The 26102-nt window shown below is 42.9% G+C and overlaps 1 protein-coding gene across 10 annotated transcripts in view; it reads left to right on the top strand.

The window, feature by feature from the left end:
* The window catches only part of CELF4 (CUGBP Elav-like family member 4), an 861314-nt gene that overhangs the window by 99821 nt on the left and 735391 nt on the right, over positions 1 to 26102 (top strand). For all 10 annotated transcript variants that reach the window (XM_039544851.1, XM_039544847.1, XM_039544850.1 and 7 more), the window contains exon 2: positions 917 to 999. In XM_039544851.1, the coding sequence (XP_039400785.1) occupies positions 917 to 999 (83 nt within the window). The remainder of the gene's footprint in view (positions 1 to 916; positions 1000 to 26102) is intronic.

Below are 26102 nucleotides of genomic sequence, written 5' to 3'. Positions count from 1 at the left end.
TGTAGTTGTTTTGTAGTAACTTGCTGGGAAAGTGACCTGTGCATAATAAGCAGTTCTTGTGCCGCAGTGACTCCAGTAAGGGGGAATAATCAGGTCACATCGCATGCACAACTAGGGTATTGCAACATTGGCCTGTTGTGTAATGAGGTTTTTTACTTTCCTTTACCATTCTACCATGGCAGGCAATGGCCCTTGCAGTTGATAGGCTGTCCTACTAGATGGACCAATGATCTGATTGACTGTGGCAGCTCTGAATTTCTAATGATTTCTAAAGTGATATGATGTTTGGATTGTTCATCTGGGCCTCAGTGTGATTTCCTTCATGTGCCTGGCTTTGAGCAGGCAGGGAGTGCAAGGTGGTTATTCTCCAGTGTGAATGCAAATGGGGTGCTACGCGGGGATGCGAGTCAGGTTAAGTGCTATGTGTCATCCTCTGCAGTTGGAAATCCCAAGTCCTTGTGCTCTCCTTACTCTGGGGGTGTGGTACAAAAGGGGAGCATGAGGATTTAATCATGGTCCTCAGTGTGCTGAGGAGATCTTGGTTCCACACTCCACTCCTTGTCCGCATTGCTGCAATTGGGTAGGAATAAAATGTCAGTCCCATATCAACAGCCTCATTAGTGCGGGAGTGGGTTCCTCTCTGCTCCCCATCCTGCTCTGCGCTTTTTACCCAGCACTGATAAATGCAGTGAGGCAGAATCACCCTCCGATGAGCACACACTGGACAGTTTCCTGTTATCACGAAAGCCTGGGGAAAGGGATTCATTCTATTCTTGGGAGAGTATCCCACTAGGGAAAGGGAGTTTGCAGCTCCCTCGCTGGAAAAGGAAGAAGCTTAGCATTGTTCTGCATCCTGCTCCTAAGCTGACCCGCACTGAAGCTCTGTACTTAACGCAGGGTTGTCTTTCATTTGCAGGCTGTGCCTTCCTAACATACTGCGAAAGGGAGTCTGCCCTGAAGGCCCAGAGCGCGCTGCATGAACAGAAGACACTGCCAGGGGTGAGTCCAGATTGCTGTTTTCATCTGCACTGGGTTGTATATTGCATTCCCATTTGGGGGTAGGATGATTAATGACTGTTGTTGCTCGGATGAGTCCATATTTGCATCAAGCTAATAAAATCAAGGTGCCACAATCCAGCTTAGACGTTTCCAGACATACCAAACCCCAGCTGCTTGTTATACCCAGAAACCCGCAATGGAATATAACCCATTTGGGGCTGGATTCTGCCACCCTTTGAGAAAGGAGCTTTAGGGCTGTGCCTTCTGATTGGTACATGGACGTGTGTATGAGGTAACACCTCCACTTCCCCCCCCCTCAACAAAGCAAGTCATGACGGCAAAAAGAAACGGATTGAATTATTGAGTTATCTCAGACTGAAAACATATTCCTGATGACAAAGTGGTTTGACTCAATTGCTTTAGTATTCAAGCAGCTGTAGCAGATTGGAAAGGCAGTGAGACAAGGAGAAAAAAGAGAGAGAGAGAAGAGAAGAACATGAGATAATGAGGAAAATTATTCACATGAGCAAGATCTAAGGTTCAGACAACACAAGCAGAACTAAAAATAGAAACATCACTCTGAGGGGAAGACCTGCCCCGCAGGGACGGATTGAGACAGGTCCTTGGGTTTCTCAGGCCAGTGATAAGGGTGGGCGGTGGGAGACATGGGTGTAGTTGATGTACAGGGACAGGAAGCAACACAGTACAGATCTGATTGCAGCTGGAGGGAGCATCTCTGCCTGCTCTGTCTCATGTGGATAAAGGATCAAGGACTCAGGAGGGAGAGGGAGATGCGTCCATAAAAGTTAGGGGGGCAAAGGGTGTGTGTGGAATGAAAAGGCTGTGAGGAAAGGTTTGCCCATAAGTCTATACACGCAGAGTTTTGAACAAGGCCCTGCATGACTTTAAATCTACCCCTGTATGCAAGTTGGGAGTTGCTATCACTATACTCAAGTTACTCTCAACTGCTGAGAAATTGTTGCGTCTCCTGATATTCCCATGGTCCTATATCAGTCTCTGCTTACTTATCTTTTCATCCCCTTAAGATGCCTACGCACTTACACATTTGGTGTGATCTTTGTCATAAAGGGCATGCTTTGTTCACCAAGAATACCTTCATACCTGGTGACAGCTCCACCAAACTAGTTCTTCTAAAAAATATGAGTGGCTCTGGTTGCATTGTTGCTACTAAGGGGTGATTCCTTCCTGTTTGTTTGGTTTTTTTTAAATCCAGGCCCTCTCTGTGCCTGGGCTGCCAACTAAAGAGTGGGTGTGCACACACTAACAAAAGGCAGATACTTAGCATAGGGATGTTTCAAATAACAGCTTCTTAGTTTATATTTTATTGAGCACGTTTTAGAGGCATACGCCTGTGAAAACACAAGGATTTTCAAACCCAAATCCATAATTAAGTGGCTAAATGGGGGCTCTGATTCTCAAAAATGTTATTTAGTGGAGCCGTTCACTAGGAGTTGTTGGAGACTCAGGAATAGAAAAGCAGCCTACTTCACTCAGGCCCAGACTCATGTCATTCCCATGAGATCAAAGTCATGGCTCAGTGAGGCTGGTGTAAAACTGGAATAACTCTGCTGAAGTCCATGAGAGTTGCTGGGTGCTCGGCGTTTTGAAAATCAGGTAAAAAATGATTTGCCTAAATATGGAGTTTGAGAACCTTATTTTAGACACCCAGATTTGTAGTGGCCAAGGTATATGTCTGTCTGTTTTTATAAACAACATAGCTCTGAGGGTGAAATCCTGGCCCCATTGAAGTCAATGGCAAAGCTTGTGTTGACTGCAACAGGGGTAGGAGTTTACCCTTAAGGTTTTATATCTGACTTTTTTATCAATTCAAATTCTGACCTCATTTGCAATACTCTAACTACATTGACTTCAGAAGAGTTATTCATGTTTAACACTGGCTGTAACAGTGAGCAGAATCTGACCCAGAGGGCAATGATGACGGCTCTGTGCTGAAATAAGTGACCAGAATTTCAAATATACTGAGCCCTTTGGCTTAATGCGAATTAGTCCTCTCAGGATCAAGCCCTTCTTTCTCCCACCTGACCTGGCTGCAGACACCTTTCCATCAAGTTCCCGAACTCATCCTCTAGGCGATGTTTCTCTAGTTTGTTTCAGGGAACCAGCCTTTTTGATAAGCTCTCATGCCTGGGTATTGTTTTATGGCTCCTATGCAAGTAGCAGGGGAGTATTTATGACATATCTAACTGTGCTTGATGACATGCACCGGCAATATCAAGCATAGTTCATCACCATAAAATAAGAAGCACCCTTAGGTCAAGGGTCTAAGTCCTCTCTCACATGAGTTCACAAACAATATATATATATATAACACATCCCCTTCACCTGCTAGTTTCTGTGACACAAACAATACTACTGAGGAAGCATGAAAATAATTAACAAGCCAGGTATAGAAAGAGGAAAGTAATACATACAGTAGATCACTGAATCGAGGCTTCCCCCCAGTAAATTATACAGTACTTGCCCTTGTATTACTACTGCATGCATATTTGCTATTATAAAACACAGAACTGAGTCATTTGTAATAATATGCACATAAATGCAAATGTATGGAAATGATGAGACACCAGTATTTTGTGCATAGATCCAAGCTTCTGCCTCTCAGCTATGTATCACTGTGTTTTTAGTGGAGTGGTTACATGCACATATTTTACAGTAATTACTTTCTGGATATGCTTTGTAAGATGACAGAAATATGTTTCACATATTTTCTTGTTAGATGTGAGATATAAAGTCATCTTGTGGAATAATCAAAACACTTCTAAGCAGGTGTGTGTTGATTAATAAAGTCTTTATGGTACTACTTTTAGGGGAGAATTGTGATAAATATTTTGCAGGAAGTTGAACGTAATGTAAAATATCAAATTGCTTGTTGAATCTTCTTCAGCCGACTGCTTGGGACTGTTTGAAAGTGTCTCCTGCCTAAAGTGGAAGGACTGGGTGTGCGTGCGTGTGTGCATTAGAACACTATTGTGAGTGCCAGGCGATTCAAATTCTAACATTTACTTGTGATTGTTTATTTTACATATAATAGAATAGCTGAATGATGAAGTATATTAGTTCTTTAATAATTTATAGAAATGCTTTGATGTTGCAGTAATTACATTAAAGGTCACATATCAAAGGTAATTTGGGTGAGCAGCTGTGATGGTTTCTCAGAAGCAATCAATATTGCTGTCCGTGGTGCTGATTTCACCAAGGGGACTGCCAGATTAAAGGAGGCTTATTACCAGCCAGACAGACACAAGGGAAATCAAGAACAGATTGGAGAGATGCACTATTCTCTTTCCCCACCTATAATTAACACTGTTCACCATAATCTGTGCTAATCCTTCATGCTGGGAAAACCACTGGCATTTTTAGACATCTCAAAGGCAAATTAGGCAAGGCGGGGTGTTTTAATGGGAGGGGGATGGGAGAGAGTACAAAAAAAGTAAAAGTTGATTCCCCTTTGGGAATTCTGAGCCTGGTAAATCTCCCCATGATGAAAGTGCAATATCAGAAATGCAGTCCATAATCTAGGAGAAAGCAAAAATATGACCCCAACAATGACAGTGCAGGGGACATGAGAATTATGTCCCTGCCCGTTCGGTTTAATATTATTTATTGGCCCCACAAAGCTCCATAAGAAATGAAATCAGGGAAATAAAATTGTTTTAAGTGTAGTCATTTTGATTACAAATTATAGTGAAGCCAACTTTTCCCCCCTTTCTTTCTTTCTGAGGCTAACGTCAGAGGATAATGCTGAGAAATGTAATTAGGCTATCGAGATCGACTTTTATTTATGACACAAATAAACTGAGCTCATGTATGATAAGCACAGTCACATTTTTTCTCTGTTTCTTTGTGGTCTCTCAGACACAGGGACTGAATGGGCTGTTGGTTGCAAGGTGCTGCCTGTTTTGTATAAAATCAGAACTCACCAGCACGGCTCCAAAGAATAAAAATGAGTAGCTGGCAAACTGTTAACCTCCGAAATTTTAGCTGCCTTTCCAGACTTTGAAATCCGTCAAAAATTATTTTGTCGTCTTATTGAGAGGGGGGAAATAGTACTACAGCTGTATCATATTTCTCAGCAAGCTACAGAATTACTATTTGCTAGTGGCACCCAATATCTCTTATGCTGCCCAAACCAACATATGCCACCCTGTATTACATCTAATTGAGTGTTTCTGTAAAAGAAAAGGAGTGTAAATATGTGTTGCAATAATATCAGCAAACAGGAGGGATGTCTAGGTGCTCTGAAGCTCCTTTAAAATTGGAAGGAAACAACAGCTATTGAATCCATAGGCCTGGTTCCTCTTTCATAATTTCCTAAAATTCTCATGCGTGTTACCAATCATGCCTTGATGAAATGCATGTGCATGTTGCCAATCACGGCTCAGTGAAACTCATCATGTATAAGGAGTGAAATTCAGCCCTTAGTTACTGAAATCCTCACAACAGGGCTTATGCGAGACTCAAGTGGTGCGTAGACCTCACAAGGGCCCTGTGCACAGGGCATGAATTTCACCCAGTCTAGTAGGCTGTGCTGTAATTTTACAATATTAATTCACTTTTTAACGCTTCAGTGGGTTTCCTAGAAGCTTATTAGGAAACCATAAAGTCACATATTGCCCTGCATACTGCGTTAAGCCAAAAGCTGGATTTAGATCCCCCCCCACACCCCCTCCGAAAAGTTTTCACTACCAATGTAAATTGTAATTTGGTCAGCAGTGGCAGGCTGGAAGGAGTCCATTGATTAAAGTAGCCCTCTGAACATACAAGCTGCTCACCATGCCCTTTAGATTGTGAAAGAAAACAAATTTAATTGTTCCCCTGGGAGAAACATGCCTGTTTCCAAAGTTAAAAAATGAAGATGAAAAGGAGCAAAAACAGATTTGAGGGAAGAGACTTGCAAACACTGAGCCTGTAGAAATTCTCCTTGAAATCTTTGGGCATCCACGTCATGGTTAAAAAAGATTCTTCCCCTCCCTCCCCCAGGCTGATCAGAAAGTCAAAGGCTTTTTGGATCTTACTTCAGGGAAAGGAGAGATGTGGGGGGAGTAAAGCCACTTTCCATTTACTAAAAACCCCTGTAGTTTGGCAGTGCTGTGCTATTCACCAGATGAGATGAAACACCTGGGTCCTATCTGCTTTGTAAACATTAAAGTTCCATTTCACTAGTTAAAGATTGGCTTCTGCAGCCCCACTCCTGCAACCACAGGAATACAAAGTAAACTCACTCTCTATGTTCCAGTCCAAAGAGCTTTGGAGGAAAAGGCTACAGTGTAAGTGTTGTGTCAGAACCAGTGTGTTTGTGTGCTGCCATCTCACCTCAGACCAGCACACTCATTGCATCTGTAGCTTCCGAATAGCTCCCTTTTAGATTTGCAAAATTCGAGAAATGAGATCTTGCTTGTCTTTGAGCTTTAGAGGAAATTAATATATACAAGAATATATAACTATATATATATATATAGTTATATATTATTACATATGTGTTATATATAATACACACACATACAATTTATATATATTATATTATACACACACACATATATCTACATGAAAATTAAAATTAAATTCCAAAGATTGTATTATCTCTTTTTTTTTTAATTTGACACCTTTTCATTTGGATCTCAAAGGACAATTGCTGAGCAATTCAACAAAAGCTGTTGGACCTTCATTTGCTTTATGTGTTACTCAATGACAACTTTTCTCTTTCTGACATGTATGCCATAGGAGGATCAATCTAATTTTATGTACAACTGTAAAGATGAATGATAAGTAGAAAGGATTCAGGCAAGTACAAGCTGAATAAATTATAAAGGGCAAATGATGACAAGGCTGGGGATCCCAGGAGACAGTGATATGATAACAGAAACTAAAGGCGAATTCATGATGGATGTAGTTAGCATGTACTGAGGCTGTTAATTCTTCAGGGTAGTTTTACAACTTCTTGTGATTGGAGCAATCAAAGTATTTCATTTTAAAGAGATGCTATATATTTTCACTTGTCTGCTGTGCATATTTGTATGTATGGCCTCATTTATATGCATAACCGTAAACTCCCATAGGCTAGTCAAGCTTACCTCCCATCAAAGGGTCCCTATTCTCCAAACCATAATGCCACTGTTTATGCATAAATAAATAGATAATGTGTAACAATTTGAGGCCAAAACTGGATCTCAGCAAAAACATTTCCATTTTCTTAGCGGCACAGCAATCATCAGCTCGGGGACTCATCCAGTGAGAGGTTGGGTGCCCTCAGCTTCTGTCAAAGCCAGGCCTGGAGATTGAGTTAGGCTCTTAGATCCCTGATTAGGGTATGTGTGACACACACACACACACACGACTTTACGATAGGTCATATTTTGGGCTTAAGCTACTGAAAGAGAAGCTGATGCAACATCTAAGGTTGGAAACAAATCTGACCTCTTGGCTGCATTCCATACATGCTCTTATTTTACATCATCGTTTATTATTATTAAGGGAATTAACATGAAAATGCTTTTTTCACTCTAAAAAGTTTTCTCATTTCGATGAGCTACCTTCACCCTGGCCTATGTTTGTACCCACCAAGGCCTTGATTCTCTCCTCACTTGCACCGGTGTAAATCAGCAGTAATCTGAATGAGAGATCAGTGGAGCTACACGGTGTGAGAAAGAGGGAAATCAGCCCTGTATCTGTTGCTGTTAAAACGATGGTGAACCAGAGACCAAGACTTGCAGTGGGGACATAAAGCCTTACTAAGAATTCTACAACCAGGAGGTCTGATCCTGCAAAATGCTGAGCATCCTCAAGACCTGCTGGGCCATATCATGCGGTCCTTACACTTTAATCAGGCAAGCTCCAGTTGAAGATCATGGGAGCTGAGGTATCTTGGGGAAGTTGATATGCACCTTTCAGGGTCAGGCCTTTACTCAATAATGGGCCCATAACCCTAAGGCTGCCAATTGCAATACCCTAGAGTTTTAGCCATGACTCTTCTGTGGAGCATGCATTTTTCAAGGGAAAAGCAGGACCATCTGTATTAGTAAGCAATCATGCAATCATCTCTCACTAATAAAGAACGAGGGAGGAAAAATGCAGAGAACCTTGGATATTTTTCTCTCCCTGTGTATCTAGACAGATAGACAGGTAATTCTGAGTAGCTGGAGGCATAGAGCCAAAATTGGCGGTCATTATTTTATTCTTAGGGTGAAATTTTCAAAAGCACCTATGTGACTTAGTCCCATTTTCAAAGGTGAACGTTGGAGTTTCAGTGAGACTTAAGTTACTTTTGAAAATGGGATTTAGGTTCCTAAATCACTTACGCCTTTTGAAAATTTTACCCTTAGGGCTTGTCTACACTTGAAATCCTGCAGTGGGTGCAGCTGTAATGCTCCAGTGAAGGCATTACCTATGTCAACAGGAGTGGTTCTCCCATCGGTATAGGTATGCCCACCTCCCCAAAAGGAAGTAGCTTGGTGTATCGGACAATTTTCCCATTGACTTAGCACCGTCTACACTGAGGGTTAGGTCAATTTAACTGCATGCTCAGGTGTGGCTTTTTCACACTCCTGAGCAACATAGTTATAATTTCGTAGGCTAGCCCAGGCCTTTGTCTTTACTCTGGCAAAATCCCATTGGTGTAAACAGGTTCAAGGGAGTAACTTATTTTGTATTAAACACTCTCCCATCTGAGGCTGCAATTCAGCAAGGAGTTAAACGTGTGACTGGCTTTGAGCATTGGAGCAGTACCTTTGAAGTCAATGGAATTACTCAGGTGCTCAAAGATAGGCATGTGTTTAAATACTTTGCTGAATCGGGGCCTTTTAGTGCTAATAGATAGTGTAATCTCCCATCATAGTCCTCTGGTTCAAAACAACTTCTAATGTGACTTGGCATAACATGACCTATATAATATCTATACTTAACTTCAGAGGCTCTTTTCTTCTTTTGGTGGGGGTGGGGGAGGAGAGGTGGGGAATGACTGGACTTGGATCTGTGCTATCAGTTCATGCAAGTAGGTATCCGAAGTGACTTTGTTCTGCTGAGTAGCTGCAGTGCAAACCTTAAAGTGGCACTGCATGTACGAGCGGCTGCACTTGGCAGATTCCCAGCAATGTCAAAGCTTTCTGATTAGTTTCTGTAAGTACAAGGACAAAATTAAGCCTAACCTATTTTTCAAAGAAGAAATGTGCCTTTTTCTCTTTAATGGAAACGTGCTTGTATCTTGTTTCCCATACTTCCCCCCTCCCCCTTTAAAAGTCTAGTCTTATTAATGTATATTTTAAAAAGCATTTTTGAACTCGGGTGAATTTTTTTGCGTTGAATTCTGACCTTGGATACACACTCCAAATCAGCTCCTTGGTGGTATGGGAATGAAGTCAAATTCCTTCCTTTCCCCATTATGCATGGGAAGCTAAACCCCCATAAGCCTTTGCTGCTTCTGTCTGCTTTCCACCACTGTTAATTTGTTCTTCAGCATGCCACCTGGATGGTGGTGGTGCATATTTGTTTCCTGGCCAGGCACTGGCAAAACAAATTTTGTCCAGCTGTAACGAAGCTCTTCCAAGCTGATGCTCAGGTTGTTGCTTAACTCGCGTATTGATGTGCTGGGTTTATTTATGCCTTGCTCTGTGCATGGCTTGGTCAACTCTGCTCTGCAGCTATGAAACCATTTCTGGTAAATTGGTGTATTTTAAAACATGTTGGGATCAGCTTCTGATGTCCCTTACACTGCCCCAGTTTGTTCAATGGAATCATTCCTGACTTACATTAGTATAAGCGAGATTGGAATCAGGTAAATTCTTCGTACTTTTTTGTTGTTGTTGTTGTTAAAGTAACTTTGTTGAGTAACAATAGCCCCAAAATTTAGGGTTTAGTATGTAGATAGTATTTCACAAAAACTAATATCAGTAGAGTTTTTAAATGTTAGATTAAAAAAAACGAACAAAAAGGTCTCAATTATATCATTGTAAAACTGGCATGAGATCAGAATCAGGGCCATTGATACTTATATGTATATAGACAGACACATCTGTCTATCTAATATTCACAAACTACTCACCTTTTCTTTTAAGCCACTTCCTAACTATCCCTTCCCCACCGATCCTTTGTTGTTTGCTGTTGAGTTGTCCTCTCCAACCCCCATCCCTGCCAATGATGTCAGCCTTCTTCAACCATTTGTTACATTTCCCTGCTTCCCTTTTGCACTTTCTCCCATACTGGCCTTATAGGAGCTCCCCAACATCCACAGGGGCCACTTCAGTGTCCTCCTTCACAACTCCTCCTTAATGCTCACCTTTGGACACTGGCTAAGCACCTGGCAGTCTGTGACCATTGCTCGCCTGGCTAGCCAGCATTTTCACATCCTTTCCATATGCTCCCTTCTCCCCCGATCTGTTTGTTATATTCGCTGGTTGTCTCTTCTCTTATACTTAGATTATAATTTGTCGGGGTAGGGACCATTTTGTTGCAAGTTTGTGTAGTACCTTGCACGGTGATCCATGATTGTGATCCATAGACATTACTGTAAAATAAATAATATACAATGAGATAAATCATATATAATGAGGGAAACTGGAAAGTTCCACCCTGCAATCCAAATCTGAACATCTTCAAAGGGATCTTTCAAATCTGGAGCTTTGGTTTGGGTCCCTCTGTATTTCTGGTATTAAGCTTTAAACATTTTCCCTCAGTGCTGTGAACCCAAACACCAGAGACTAGAGCTAATGCCTTCGAAGTGAGTCTGTCCAACCTCATCCCATTGTCCCTGTTGAGTGAAGTGCAACAGTTAAACAAACTCAGATCGGGTATATTTACAATTATTTCAGTTTGGATAATCTAATGTGATGTTCATTATGCAGCTAAGAAATATGGTTTTCAATAGAGTGGGCCTAATTCTGCGCTCTGTTTATTTGATGTAAACCCAGAGACATTTCATTGCCTTAAGTCAGATTTACATCGCTGTAACTCCGGTCAGAATCAGATAGGCTTATCCTGGCAGTGTCCCTTTAAGATGCCCTGAAAAGCCACCTTCCTTCAGTAGGGCTTGCACTTTAGAGATTCAGCTAGGGGAACTGGAAAGTCATTTATTTCTTCTCCTGTACAAGGCTGTGCTGTTGAACATACTTGCTTTGGGGAATCCATTGCTGTTTGAGCATCTCTTTACTCTCCAGCACGGAAAGCCTGACTGACAACTCAAGTTACTCCCTGGGTCTTGGCCTTGCTGCTGATTCTCTGGACAGCACTCCAGTCAGACTCCCTCATAATACCCGTCTTTCCCATTCTTAGCAGCTCAGGGCCACATTCTTGCTCTCAGTGGACACTGATGTAAACCCAGAATGATCCCAGTGGATTTACACAAGTGCTGCCGAAACTGGAATTTGTCTTTTTGTTTTAAAGCTCCATAGCTTTCATTTATCTTTGTTTCTTCTCTTTCTTTGCAATATGCACTCTGTTTCCCTCCTCCCCTCCACAGACCCCCACAGAAACGCGCTGTATTGTCGGGCAATCTTCACCAACGTAATCACATTTGGGCCCAGTGTTTTTCCTACAGACCCTGGAGTGCGCAGTGCTTAGGCCTCCATTATTAGTTTACACAATAAATGAAGCCCATTAGAAGAGGATAATCAGGGCTCCGAGAAGGCCACCTCACTCGTTATCCGAGGAGGTTATGTTAAGCCTCTGTAGTTATTAATCAAACTTTCCCTTGCAGATAGCTGAAGATTAAGAGCCACATTTATCCTCTTTATTCCTCATTCTTTTGCATTGATGTGCAAACACTCTTTATTATCGTTACTTTTATTATTATTCACGGCCTGGCCAGTTGGCCACAACTGCTTCTCTGGCGTCCTTTGAAGTCTAGGCCTATCCAGAATGGTGTGGTGATAGAGTCGAGCCACTGGAGGGCTCTCCGGTTAGATTCTGGATGGAATTACTGGGTGTCCTAGAAAGTCTCTGCTGGCCATGCCTGCATTGCTATATCTTACCCAGAAGGCATCTCTCCTGAGTCGAAGCCCATTTTATTTGGTGAATGAGATTCAGAGCTAGTGTAAAATGGCTGCAACTCCCCCCACATCAGTTACACCCACTGACACCAGATCTGAATTTGGCCCCCAGGCTGGGAGGAGGCATTGCTGCTCTACCTTGTCCTGCCCTTAGGGACCTGCTCGATGACTCCTTTTGGGCACAAGATTTAGGGAATAAAAGCTCCTGGTTGTGAATAAAATCTGATCCTTGTTGGGTCCTCCCAGCAGGGCCGAAGGAGGATGACTAACAAATCGAGCTGGTTAGAAAATGGGAAGCATTTTTTTGTGAACATTTTCAAAAGAAACTGTCTCAGCCATGTCACTTGTGGAATTTGTGCATCCTCTTAAGTTGCCTCCTTGGGTAGGTTCCAAGTTCCGCCCTAGGGCAAAACATGGGGAAGGGAAAGTGTGGTAGTAAACCACTGGCCAATCCAGCCTGAGAGAAAGGATGGTCTTGTGGGCTAAGGCAGTGGCTCTCAGCCTTTTCAGACCACTGTACCCCTTTCAGGAGTCTGGTTTGTTTTGCGTACCCCCAAGTTTCACTTCATTTAAAAACTATTTGCTTACAAAATCAGACACAAAATACAAAAGTGTCCCAGCACACTATTACTGAAAAATTGGTGACTTTCTCATTTTACCATATACAGGAGCACCTCACTTAACATTGTAGTTATGTTCCTGAAAAATGCAACTTTAAGCAAAACAATGTTAAGCTAATCCAATTTACCCATAACAATTAATGTAAATGAGGGGGTTAGGTTCCAGGGAAATTTTTTTCACCAGACAAAAGACCACACACACACACACACACACACACACACACACACACACACAAACTAACTAAGTTTTAAACAAACAATTTAATACTGGTACACAGTGATGATGTTTGTGAAGCTTGGTTGAGGTGGAGGAGTCAGAGGGTGGGATATTTCCCAGGGAATGCCTTACTGCTAAATGAACTAGCAATTGACTGAGCCCTCATGGGTTAACTCTCACAACACTGTACAAGGCAGCAGGAAAGGAGAGAGGGCAGACAGACACACACCCTGTGTGAGAGAGAAAATATGCACATTTCCCTTTAAATAGCTGACCCCAAGCTTCAGTACACTGCCTTGTTAATTAAATCAGCTTGCTGAGACCTGAGACCCGCAGCTACTGCCTAGAAGCTCCCTCCCTTGGTCGTGTGTCCGCCCTGCTCTATGGAAGATGGGGTAAGGGGGCACAGGAGCAGGGGGTAGGGGGAGACATCCTGACATTAGCCTCCCTCCCCCCATACAGCAAGCAGGAGTCTCTGGGAGCAGCTCCAAGGCAGAGGGCAGGAGCAGCACATGGCAGTGGGTGGAGGGACCACTGCTGCACAGGGAATTTAGGGGAGTGGGGAGCTGATAGGGGGGCTGCTGGTCCACCCTGGTTCCAACCACCCACCAGCTGGCTGCAACGGGCTGCTCTTCCTGCAAGCAGCAGACAAAACAGGCGGCTGCCAGAGGACTTAGAAGGGAGCATTTCACAACTTTAAACGAGCATGTTCCCTAATTGGTCAGCAACTTAACGTCAAAACAATGTTAACTGGGACGACTTTAAGTGAGGAGTTCCTGTAATTATAAAATAAATCAATTGGAATATAAATATTGTACTTGCATTTCAGTGAATAGTGTATAGAGTTTGTACTGATATCACTAGTGCTTTTTATCTAGCCTGTTGTAAAAGTAAGCAAATAATTGGATGAGTTGTTGTACCCCCAGAAGAGCTCAATGTACCCCCAGGGGTATGTGTACCCAGGGTTGAAAATCACTGGGCTAAGGCACTAAACTACCACTAGGAGAGCTGGGTTCAATTCCTGCCACAGATGTCCTGTATGACGGTGGGCAAGTCATTTCATCTCTCTGTGCCTTGGTTCCCTGACTGTAAAATGGGGATATATATAATCTTCCTTCCTTGCACCCTTTGTCTGCCATGTTGATTTTGGTTGTAGTCCTTCAGGGCCAGGACTGTCTCTCACTCTGTGTTTGTACAACACCTAGAATGGACGGACCATGATCTCAGTTGAGGTTTCTAGACGATATCATGGTATAAAAAAAATAAAAATGGTTGGTGGGGTGCACCTTTCCCTGAACATAAGGTGAAGTCTCAGGGTGATGTTTGCCTTTCAGAAAGGAGCTCTGTCTCCTTTCCCTTCCCCATGACAGATCTGAAAATAAATAAGGTAAGAGTGACATTCTTAGTATTACTTTAAAAAAAAAGAGAGAAGGAGAATTTCTTGTAGACTCCTACTACACTTCCATACACTGTATTTGACATCTGTAATAAAACTCGGGTCAGATATATCTTTCAATAAAAAGAGGCATCCCACAAACAACTCTGCACCAGTACTAGGGTCATGTCAAGAATAATAAAGAGAACTATTGTCACTGCATTCAGCCTCCTGCTTTGTACTGTCCCCCCCACCCCTCCCTTTCTGCTCCTCTCCCAGACATAATGCAAGATGTTTATCGGGTTCTTCTGCATCTTGCCAAGGGGCAGGGAGCGGAGGCTGGTTAGCAGCAGTGAGGGCTTGTCAATGTCGTTCTGCTTGCTACCTTCTTCTTCAGCAGCCCCAGGTGAAGAAAAATATGGGGAGGTGGATTGCTTTGTTGGGTCACCTCTGTCCTTTCTCCCTGTTTGGCTGGACGGTTGTGGGGGGGAGGAGGGCATCTTCCAGGTGGAATCTGGCTTCTCCTAACGTTGCTCTCTCTAGAGATGCTATGTTTTTGTTTTCTGTGATTGAATTTGACAGTGATGGGGTAACATGGCATTATCCTGTACTAGGAATAATGTGAACAGGGGCTACTCTGCCAATCTGTCTCGCTCCTGACCACGTTTCTTGCCATTCCAGCCCTGTGGCCCTTTACGCAGATCTGCCAATTCAACTTGATCCTGACCTGCTACACTCCCTGCTATTCCAGTCTCGTGGCCTGGCTTACATTATTTATTATTACTGTGCATTATTTGTATTGCATTAGCATTAAGTAGCAGGGCCCCGTTGTGCTAAACACTGTAAGCACACACCGCACAAAGACAGCCGACTTAGCTCTTTTCTGCATAACGCCTCGGTGGCAGACGTGCATGCTGCTCTGCCCAGGCACCTCTGACCTGGCCTGCACGCTCTCTGCTATTCTCCGCACGCTCTTTGCGCTGCACACATCTAGCAACGCCCTGCCTTTACCCCACACGCCGGTACTCTCGTTTTGGAACTCTGCCCGCAGCAATGCCAGTGCACCTGAGTCCTGAACTTCGGCTCCCTTTGCTAATCAATACCTTTTGCTATTCTGGTCCTTGAGTGTGTCTCGAGCATAGGCTTTCAATCACACCAAGTTCTGTATTGTGTGATCTAGACAAATGGAAGCTGGGAGGGGGAGACCAGCAAACTCATTTTCACTTGTGATCCAAGGCAGGCTTTGAAGCCAGGTTACCATAGGTGAAGGGCTCATGCTCTCGCTTCCTTAACGTCTGCCAAGTAGCTTCTGCTGCTGCTTATTGAATCTTCCCTGTCCTGAGTGATTGTATTTTTTTTTTTGCTGTAGGTGAAAAATTGACATCACGTCCCGTCAGGGTTGCAGTACTTGCTCTCCTCCGTCTGAAACACGGTTATACTTGCTGGCTCACACATCCAGAATTCAGCCGCTTCCGTTTGATGCCTCACACCTGTATATATTTTTTCCCCTTTTCCTTTCAATTTCCAAAGCCTAGTGACATTTGTTGCTGTATTTCAGGTGCTGGCGCAGATCAAAGTCCTCACAGGATCAAACAATCTGCCGTGTGCAATCCATACGGTAACAAACAAGGTCTTTCACTGACAGAAACGCACTGCTCTGCTGCATTTTCAGCAGCCTATCAGGCTTGACTCAGAGGAAGCTTTTGATTCCACAAGGAAACTTTCTCTCTCGCCCTCCCCTTCAGAGAAGGCAGAGGATGCTCTCTTTGGATGCAGGGAACAGGGAGAATACTTTTTTGCTCAGTGACTTTGGAGAGAGACTTTTGTTAATACAGCCGTGCAACTGGTTTGCGCAGAAGCTGTGGACATTATTTTATAGAGGATGGGGAGGGGAAGTGTATCTAGTAGTTAGGAGCAGGAGACTAGGAGTCCAGTATCTTGCCTTCTGTTCTCAGCTGCTGCGATGGTTTGTTCTGTGAGCTTGGTCCATGTCACTTCTTATCTCGTTTCCTCCATTTCCCTATCTAGAAAATGGATCCTGAGCTGGATTGAACTGGATCCTGAGCTAGGCAGGCAGAGTAGCCTTTGTCAGCTCAGAGGGGGAATGGGCGGGGCCAGGATTTGAACCTGGGATCTGCGCCTGGCAGAACAGAGCTGGCTAAGAAACAAGTTTTTGTTTGATTTGCAACTCTTTTCTCTATTTTACTCCCTCCTTCCTTATATTTACCACGGAAGAAATTTTAAAAAGGAAAAAAAATGAGTGAGATTCCCTCCCCCAGTATTTCAAACCAAAAATGTCATTTGTTCATTATTTTGTCAAAATTTTTTTGCCAAATGCTAATTTTTTGTGTGTGCCTCTTCATGTGCATACGCACAAAGATTAGCATTAAACCCCCTATATTCATCATAAAAATTGTGACCAGCTTTCTTGTTGACAACTAAGTGCAGCCATGTTACAATTTAATAGACGAGGCCTTAAGTCTATTGTTCCTGAACCTATGCTGATTTATACTGATATACTTCAAGTGACTATTGAGATCACTTATGTTGCTTGAGTTTATCGCTGGTGTAGGTGAAATCGAAGTCAAGTACATTACTTCTAGAAGGAAAATTAGAGATAAAAATGCACCCCCAATCCCCACTCCTGCAGTGTTTGGTTATGTGTTCAAGGAACTAGAGTTTTTGGTGGAAGAGTCTTGTGAATTTCATTTCCGTATCAGCTCTAGTATTCACAGGTATTTGACACCTTGTCTTTGAAGGTGGAAAAATAAGGCTCAAAACTCATGCTATCTATCACATTGGCCATATGGTCAGCAGATTTGGGGAGACAGTACCATTTCCCATTGGCGTTGCTAACACCCATGGATCACTCTGTTGAGATCTTGTCCCCGTGCTCTCTTCTGCAAGGTTCCATGCAGAGTAAATAACTCCCCTTCTGCCTGCTAGATAATATTTATTCTCTTTCATTTTGACTAAAGGGAAGAAGAGCGGTTTTCTGCATTAATGGATCTTCAATATTTCTAGGCTCCGAGTCTCATAATCAACATTCGCTCATCTTCTGACGGGTAGCGGGGGAGGGATGCTGTCCTCAACTGATTTTAATTCCTTCAATTCATTCAGGCCCTTATTTTTCCAGGAAACTTCACTGGGGATTAAATTTATCTTCCCCAAGAAGGCCCCCTCCTCCCATTGCAAGAAGCTGAGGCAGGAACAGTCGCAAATTATGATAAAAATCATTAAAATAATTGTGCATTAGTGCCCTTGGCTCAAGGAGACCAAACTTCCACTGGGGAATAAATTGGTTAAATTAAATGAATCTTGATAGTGACTTTGGCATGGGAGACTGCATGTGGTAGGCAGGAGATTGAGGGGAGATTTGACAGCAGATGAGCCCCAAAAAGTTTATCAAGATTTAAAAAATGCTTTGTAAGCCATTCATTGGAAAACTCTTTCAGATAATAATATCAGACAGTTGTCGAGCATCAAATGGTCACAGTTAGAGCTGGTCAAAACCCAGGAAACCAGTTTTATAAGAAATCCCATTATTGTTAATGTTTCACAGGGATAGAAATGAACCTTTTTTTTCCTCATGACACTTCAATCACCTTTTTGTTGTTCTTGTTAAAATGTGTATCAAAGTTGTGTTCCAAAGCATATTTGGCCAGCTCCAATCAAAAGATGCTGTCTAAATTATGACCCAGATTCTCTGAGCCAGCTGAGCAGTGCTTGGTACCCATTCAGAGAGGCCGAATGAGATCTCACCTACACCTCTTCATGCAAAGCCTTTGTGTTTGGTAGAGGTCTCCTATCCATGTGGTGAAGCTCAATGCTGCCTAGCTGGTGAGATTTGATGACTTAATGGCATGAAGCAGTGTGGGTGCATGGATGGAAAACAAGCTTTTTCTCGAGCTTGGATCAAAACAGAATTTCAGAGAGGGAGCAGTTCCTCCTGAAACAAGGTGAAGTGTATCCTCAAGAGTTTTGTATAGTAGCTCTGTAGATTAGTCATTTAGAAAAGGCTCTTTTTAGTGCAGAAAAATCATCTTAGTCACTACCAGAAAAAAAATAAAGGATAGTTTGGGCTTTTGACAGTAGGAAAGAGAGTTGGTAAGAAGTTGACAGTGTGTGGAAGAGACAGCTTGCACCAGGCAGTCAGGGCTCACTACTCCCTGATGGAATGGGATTTTCAAAAGTGCCCCCTTCCAGGCAAACTAAATAGTGGTCAGCTTGTCAAAAGTGCTCCATCCCCAGCTGCTCCCATTGTGACAACATGCGGAGCTGTTTTGAAATCCTGGCCACTCACTTTGAGGCCTGGATGGGAGGAACAGAGCTCTTCTGAAAATCTGGCCCGTGCTGTCCCTGGGAGTGTGGCCTAGTAGATAGCATGCAGTTCTGACACTCAGAAGAGTTGGGCTCTACTCCTGGATCAGCCAATGGGTGACCTTGGGTAAGTCATTTCATTTTCTGTGCCTTAATTTCCCTATCTTTAAATGGGGATAATGGTACTTACCACCCTTTGCAAAGCTATCTAAGAGCTAGATATTGTTATTAGTGATTTAAAAAAAAATCACTATCACCATGCACAAGAAGGCTCATGCATTCTGCTTTGCCACTCCACGGTGGTCAGATGCTGCTACAGTAAACTGAGCAAACACCAATCGACTTCCACCCCTTTCTTTTTAAAACACCAAATAATATATCTAAAAAGCTAATTTGTCACAGCCAGATCTGAAGTGTAGGATATTCATGGGAACAAGCCAAAGGCCTTCACCCTGGCTTTCCAGCCTACTTTGATGCAATTCTAATCTGATTATTAAACTTGTAGCAGGCACCATGCCGGCAGAAACTGTTTTTTACTGGGGGATTTGCTTTTTGGTTGATGTATGTGTTCCCTGTCATAAATACTCACCTGAGAAGCAAAGGTTATTTGGTGGCTGCTTAGCTGCTTCACTTTATGAAATGAAACTCGGCCAGGGAGTGGGATCAGCAGCAGAAGAATACAGGGGGTTGTACAATAGGAGGATCAGTTGGCTAGGATTGAAACAGTCCTGATGTTTTCTGTCTGGTTATTTTCTCTGTTTCCCTAAGTGCTTTTAGCTCTAATAAAAGGTGTTGGCTTCACAGGCCCAGAAACGGGAAGTACTAAGTTTATTCACAGGAGAGGCATGGTCCTGGCTGGTGGCAGTAGGAGCTACTATCCACAATACCTTGGCCCTATTCTGAAGCAGCCCAACTCTGAGAAATAAGAGTTGATTTCCCCAGGCCCATTCAATCCTTGTCTCTCTGATACAGGAGATCAAACTAGTTCTAATTATGTCTTCTGGCCTCAAACCCTGTGATTCTATGCTGTGGATGCATGCTCACTAGGATCTGGACATAGGGTGCCAGATTATATCACTAATGCCACCAGACAGCTTTCAGATAGGGAAGATATTAGGGCATATTTGCCCAGAGCTAGAATTCTCTACCCTATCTTACTCATTATCAGTGCCAGTGCTGATGAGGAAGTTGCCAGCTAACTTAATTTTACCCTATGTCAAATTCTTCTCTGTTACAGGGGGACAATTGTCATAGACTTCAGCATGCATGTGACTGAAGAGGAGACTTAGGCCATTAATTTACGGCACTGACTCCCAGCATTATTATACTGTGATTACATATGTGACCCACTCTGCATTTATGAGACCGGCAGATTAGTTTCGGTTCCTTGGCCAAGTTAGGACAAAAAAGTGGCTTTTAAAACAGAGACATAGTGAACTTTGTAGGTGGAGCTAATTGAAAACATTTTGACATCACTTTTTTCCCCCATTAAAAAAAATGCTGCTTTGTGGAAAACGAAATGTTTCTTAAAATCATGTTGGTTCCAATGAAATTTTTATCAGGAAGTTTTCTCCCCAGGATGACATTTTCCATCCAAATGAGGGAGAACCTCTCTACTGCCTGATTTGGAGTGCGCTGGGATGAAAAACTCAGCTTTGAATCAGGCAGAGTGGGGACTTTCTAGGCATTGTCCTGTCCACTAGGCTACAGAGGAAGTCCCCTATACTTTTTCTCTGTTTCCATTGAAAAACAATAAAAATAGAAAAGTCTCATTTTTGGAACGAAAACAAATTTTGAAACCTCATTCCTTTGTAAAGCAAAACTTTTGCTTTCCAGCCAGCCTTATTTACAGGGAGATGTCTGTTGTCTATCAGATTGGGGCTAGTATGCCAATTACATTGTACTAATGTGGTTTGCTCATGTGCCATATACATGAGCTGTTCAACGTTAGGCGAAAAGCACAAAGAATCTAGCTGTCCTTCCATGACTCTAGGTTGGGAACACTGCTGTTAATGGATATCTGGCAATAACCAGCTGCTAAACCTAAACCTCTCTTCTCTGTGGTCTAAGTGGGCCATATATGGCTTTCAAGCTACACGGGAAACTCCCTCTTATTTGAAGTGAAGGCTGTGTTTAACTCTAGAAGAAGAAAGTAGAATCCTATTTCACACTTCTCAGTATAGGATGATCTTTATATTAGAGCTGAATCTGCCCCCTAATGAAATTAGAAACCAGAAGTAAATTCACTGATTGCAGTGAAGTTCCACCAGTGTAAAACGGCTCAGAATCAGATCCTCATGCTATTAGCCTATATACTCTGAGGACTTAATATTACGATGCTCACGTGTGCTCCTCACTCTCTTTATTAAACTATTTATCTGAGAGAACTTCATAATTTCTTTTAGGATAAACTGGAGATAATACAATGTGCTTGTTTTAATTTGCAAGGTTAACTGATCTAATTATCTGTGTGTGTTTATTTAAATCCTTTCGAGTACTATGCAATTGCAGGTGGCTGCTTCGTATTCCACCAACAGGAAATCTCTCAAAATGAGATGATATAGCTCAGCGGGTCTTCTCATATAGAGGATTTTCTAATAATGTATGAATTTATTAACAGCCAAAGATAAATAGAGGGTTTATTTACATTAAACAAATTCATGAGGAACTCCCCCACCCCCCAACCATAGCCTTACACTGATGTTATAAGAATTATCCCAATGTAATAGAAAACTTGTAGTTAAGCCATGGGGGTTTGGTTCCCAGCTCTGCCATAGACTGTCTATGTGATGTTGGGCAAGTCACTTAATCTCGCTAGGTAAATTTTTCCTAAGTGACTTAGGGTTGGTTTCCATCCAAAATGTTTTACTGGTGTAGCTATGTCATTTGGGGTGGGAGTTTTTACTAACATAGTTATACTGGTGAAAGCTCTAGAGTGGATAATTCAGTTATACCAGTGTGGCTTGTTTTACCTCCCCAACAGGAATAAGATATTCCCATAGGAGAACTTTTGTACCAGTTTAACTGCATCCAAAACGGGGGAATCAGCTACTTTAACTATACCAGTATAGTTAAAGCAGGAAAACTTTCTTATGTAGACAGGCCTTAGCAACCAAAGTCCCCTTTTCAAAAGGAGCCCAAGTGTATTTGAAAGTGAACAGGACTTAGGTTTATAAGTGCTTAAATCACTTTTGAAAAGGGAACTTTAGTATTTTGGAAAACATTGCCTCTCTGCCTCTGTTCCTCATACATACAGTGGAGCTAGCCGGGGTTACAGTGTGGTGTAATGGCAGAGCACTAGGATCCAGAAAAGCTTGGTTCTGTTCTTGGTTCTGCTACTGCTGGGTTACCCTGGGCAAGTCACTCCACCTCTCTGTAAAATGGGGATAATTATACCGACATGACAATTATAAAGCTCTTTGAGATCCACCGATGAGGAGCACTGTATAAGAGCAAGGTATTCAGGGCCAGCTCCAGCGTTTTTGCCGCCTCAAGCGGTGGGAAAAAAAAAGAAGCTGCGATTGGTGGTACTTCGGCGGCAGCTCTACTGCTGCCGCCTCATTGTTCGGTGGCAATTCAGCAGCAGGTCCTTCCCTCCGAGAGGGACTGAGGGACCCACTGCCAAAGAGCACTGGTGCCTGGAGCCGGCTCTGTAGGTGGTGGTGGTATTATTATTATTATATTAATATTGTTTCTCCCACCGTTGTCAGTCTTGTCTAAAGAACTTGTGGTCCATCTTTAACTATGTTTGCATAATACTTAGCACTGTCGGTGCTTCTAGGTGCTTCCATAATAAAATGACGATAATTTCAGAGGTTTCTTGGATAAACCTGAATCTGCTGTTTTATTGAAGGTATCCAGCACCTTGTGCTTATGTGAGATGATGAATAACTTTTACAAGGGAGCTGTATGTTTGTGTATATGTAACTAACTGGTTAATGGACAAGGAGCTGGTAGGTGGTATTCAAGACTGTGTAGCACGGACTTTGGGTTTGGTAGGGCCAATAAAACTTGTTGTGTCGCTGCAAATGGCTTCCTCTAGGCAACACTTTGTTAGCTCTTAATTCTGACCATATTAATGGGCTAATACATTTCCCTATTAGCACAAAACTGTTGTTTGCAAAGCAAACAGAATCATGTGCTCCTGTTTTCTGAATGCAGGTTGGCTCAGTGGCCAGAGACATTCATCTTATCTTTTGGGAGCTTACTTCTCCTTGGAAAAGCTGATATCTCACTTCCCTTAAGCACCTGCCAGTGATAAATAGAAGAGAGAGACAGGTGTTAATCTCTTCTGATCTGCCACTCCCCCAGGGAAAGAAGCTTCTTGATCCTGGCTGTGATCTGAAGGCGATCACCCTAAAATGAGATGAAACATCAGTGAATATTTGAAGGCAAAGTGATCTGTTTGGCTGTGCAATTCTCTTTTAGGGGACGTGGCAGCCATTTAAACCTAGATTGGACAGAAGAATGACACAGATGCTGCAAAGTACAATCCTGCTTTTGCCACGGTGTGAAATACCTTTGGTTTCAATGGAAGTTCAGGCTTACTTTGCTGATCCTGCTTACTCTTCAGCCACCCTTTGATATGCTGTCAAATGCAGAGCCAGCCCCTGAAGTCTTCACTCCGGTGACGCACAGTGGTTACTTGAGCAAAACTCCAACGAGCGAGCCAAATCTAAATAAGGATGTCAGAGCTTTGGCCTAACATATTTATTCACCTGAGTCCCAGGGAGAATTCCAGTCTTAATACTAAAATACAAATATGAGCATTTCACCTGTTGTCCTGTGCACTGACAAAGTTAATTGCCTAATCTCAAAGCCAAGTGCCCTATAGTTTTAAGAGGCTTATGCATCCGACTAATTAAGCACTGCCAATTTGGTAGCTAGCAGTTTTCTGCATTTAACAGTCATTGATCTGGGGACTGTTCTGAGTGGTATTTCCATTTAGCTGTAAGCCAGTTGCTCAGGGTGTATGGAGTTGTGAAGAGGTGCAGAAACCAAGTGCAGATTGGACATCTTTGTGGGGACATGGTTCTCCAAACCCTGGCCTTAATGACTAGAGAGCTGAATGCACGCACTTGGTGCATGGAGCACCATTACCTGCCATGGGACACTGTTCTGGCAGAAGTGCATTGTGGGAAGTGCTAGTACCATAAACGAGCGATAGCAATAGTACATCAAAGGGAAGCTAATTAGTGGGGCAGGATGGTCCCTTCAGCATACAAGGGAATCTGGGTTTAAAATGTCTCAGATGGGTGGGGAGGGGGTACCCTATAATGAGCTAGTTATAAAGTTTAGCAGTACAGAGATACATGAGTTGCACAGTCACCTTGCCTGGGTATCCCTCTGAAACCTGGGCAGCATGCTGGTGGACCAGGGCTAGGCTAAATTCTGTCCTAGGTGTGCATCCATAGCTCATAACATCAGTGGGAAGCATACACTTGCCTGAACTGAAATCAGTGCCGCTTAAAAATTGTTTCTTTGTGGAGTTCTCGACACAGAGGGGTGCTATTTCCCAGAAGCAACAATTTGCAACAAAGATACTATAGAAATGGATGTTCCCCTGGCTGGTTAAGGTGAGCTAGATAAAGAAAATGACCGTCTGCCTCCTGTGGGTTTCCAAACTAGCCTAGAGTTACAGATAACTGAAGGAACCACTTTTACCCATCTCCAATATTAACCAGTTTGATATTAGATACTGTACTAGAGAGGCTCTAGTTGTGTTGGTCATATCATTATTAGCCCTAGTTTTGGGTTGGAGGCTTTAATATAATGTTTTTGAACCTTGTGTGGGGCTGAGAAAAGCAGAATCTTAAGATACTTTAATTAATAGGGGATTTAGCTAGAACACCATCACTGAGCAGGTAAAGAACATCACTGAATCATGATGAAAAGTTAGCAAGCCTGGACTGATTAATAGTGTCAGATGGAAATGGAACAAAGTTCTATGGTTACAACATAAAATCAACATAAAAGTTCTTTGGACTGGGCTGTTTGTCTCATCCAAACCTGGGGCTAGTGATGGGGCTTGAATTGGAGCTTCAGACTTCAGTCCTCTGGGACTCTAGAAAAGTTCAAATTTGGATCCAAACCTGAACTTTTCTGCTCACATCCTTTGCCGTGATTTCTAAATTATGGATCCCAGGAGATGGTTCTTGATGGTTCAGCCCTTCTTAGCACAACCCCTTCTCTACCTGAAGTACAAAGTAAGACAAAAGAGATGTGATCCACCCCCCAGGAAACCAGAAGAAATGTTTTGCACAAACCCTTGAAAATTGCAGGCCTAGTGTTAAGTGATGAGCACTCATAGAATCATAGAATCTCAGGGTTGGAAGGGGAGGGAGGGAGTCAAGTAGTCCAACCCCCAAACCTCAACCAAACCCAAACAAAACATAATCAATCCAGCCAGGCTCCTCCCAGCCTGACCTTAAAAACCTAAAAGGAAGGGATTCCACTACCTCCCAGGGTAATCCCCCCAGTTTTCACCACCACTCTAGTGAAAAAGTTTTTCCTAATATCCAACCTAAACCTCCCCCTCTGCAACTTGAGACCATTACTCCTTGTTACTCCCAGCTCCTGTTCTACTCAGTCGGATACTCAGTAGCACTGATAATCAAACCCTGAAATTAAGATTAATGGAACCATTTCCCGATGGCTATGCAAGTCAGTCAGGCTGGCTCTCAACTGAATGTTTATGTAAACTCAAGAACAGGCCAGGAATGAATTAGGAAAGTTGATTTTTGTTAAAATTCCAGGGGAAAAATAAAGAAAAATCTTCTTTTTGACAAATCTGTTGTGGTTTCTTAAATCAGAAATGTGCTCACTGGGTTTCTGGGCTCTTCTAGCCTGAGACTGTGTGCACAGCTCTACCTGTGCACGGAAATAGAATAATGAAATATGGTAGGGTTTTCGTAGCTTGTGGGTTTTAATAGGACAGGTGCTGCATGAATTAGGGAAGCAACGAAGAAAGGAGACTGGCTCCTGGAGTTAGCTCTTCAGAGGCGGAGAGGGAAGGGGGGTGTGTGTGTGTGAGAGAGAGAAAGAGAGAGAGCTGTTCAGTAACCAGCAGTGAAAGGAAGAATCAAGAGCTCCATTGCATAATAACAGGGAGTCACTGAGCCTGCTTGAGCTGAACAGGAGACAGCATGAGGAGAAAAGTTCACTGGCTGCTTAATTGCAGGGGGTGCGCTTGTCCCACTGTGTACACAAACCCTTGTCAATAGTGCTGTGGTGCTGCCTGTTAATTAATGATTTACTTACACTGACCCTTGACCCTGAGGCAAATAAAGGGGATTTGTTTTGCTTCTATTAACTCCTCCGCTCACTCAGCAGAGGCCCTGCAGTCTCCAGGTTTCCCAGCATTGCCTGGCCAGCTGGGAAGCTGGGTGTGTCCTTCCTGCCAGGTTCTGGTGCGGTGTGGATTAGTTTAATCGAGTTTCTCCTGATTTACACCGGTGTAAGTGGGCAACAGGCTCAGGCCCAACATCCCCTCACCCTGGCTGGACTCCATGGATCGCAGGGGAGTCAGTGTACAGGAGATCAGAATCAAGCCC

Source organism: Mauremys reevesii, linkage group 6 (assembly GCF_016161935.1).
Source record: "Mauremys reevesii isolate NIE-2019 linkage group 6, ASM1616193v1, whole genome shotgun sequence".
In the NCBI taxonomy this organism is placed as follows: Eukaryota; Metazoa; Chordata; order Testudines; family Geoemydidae; genus Mauremys; species Mauremys reevesii.
This window is presented reverse-complemented; position numbering and strand designations above follow the sequence as displayed.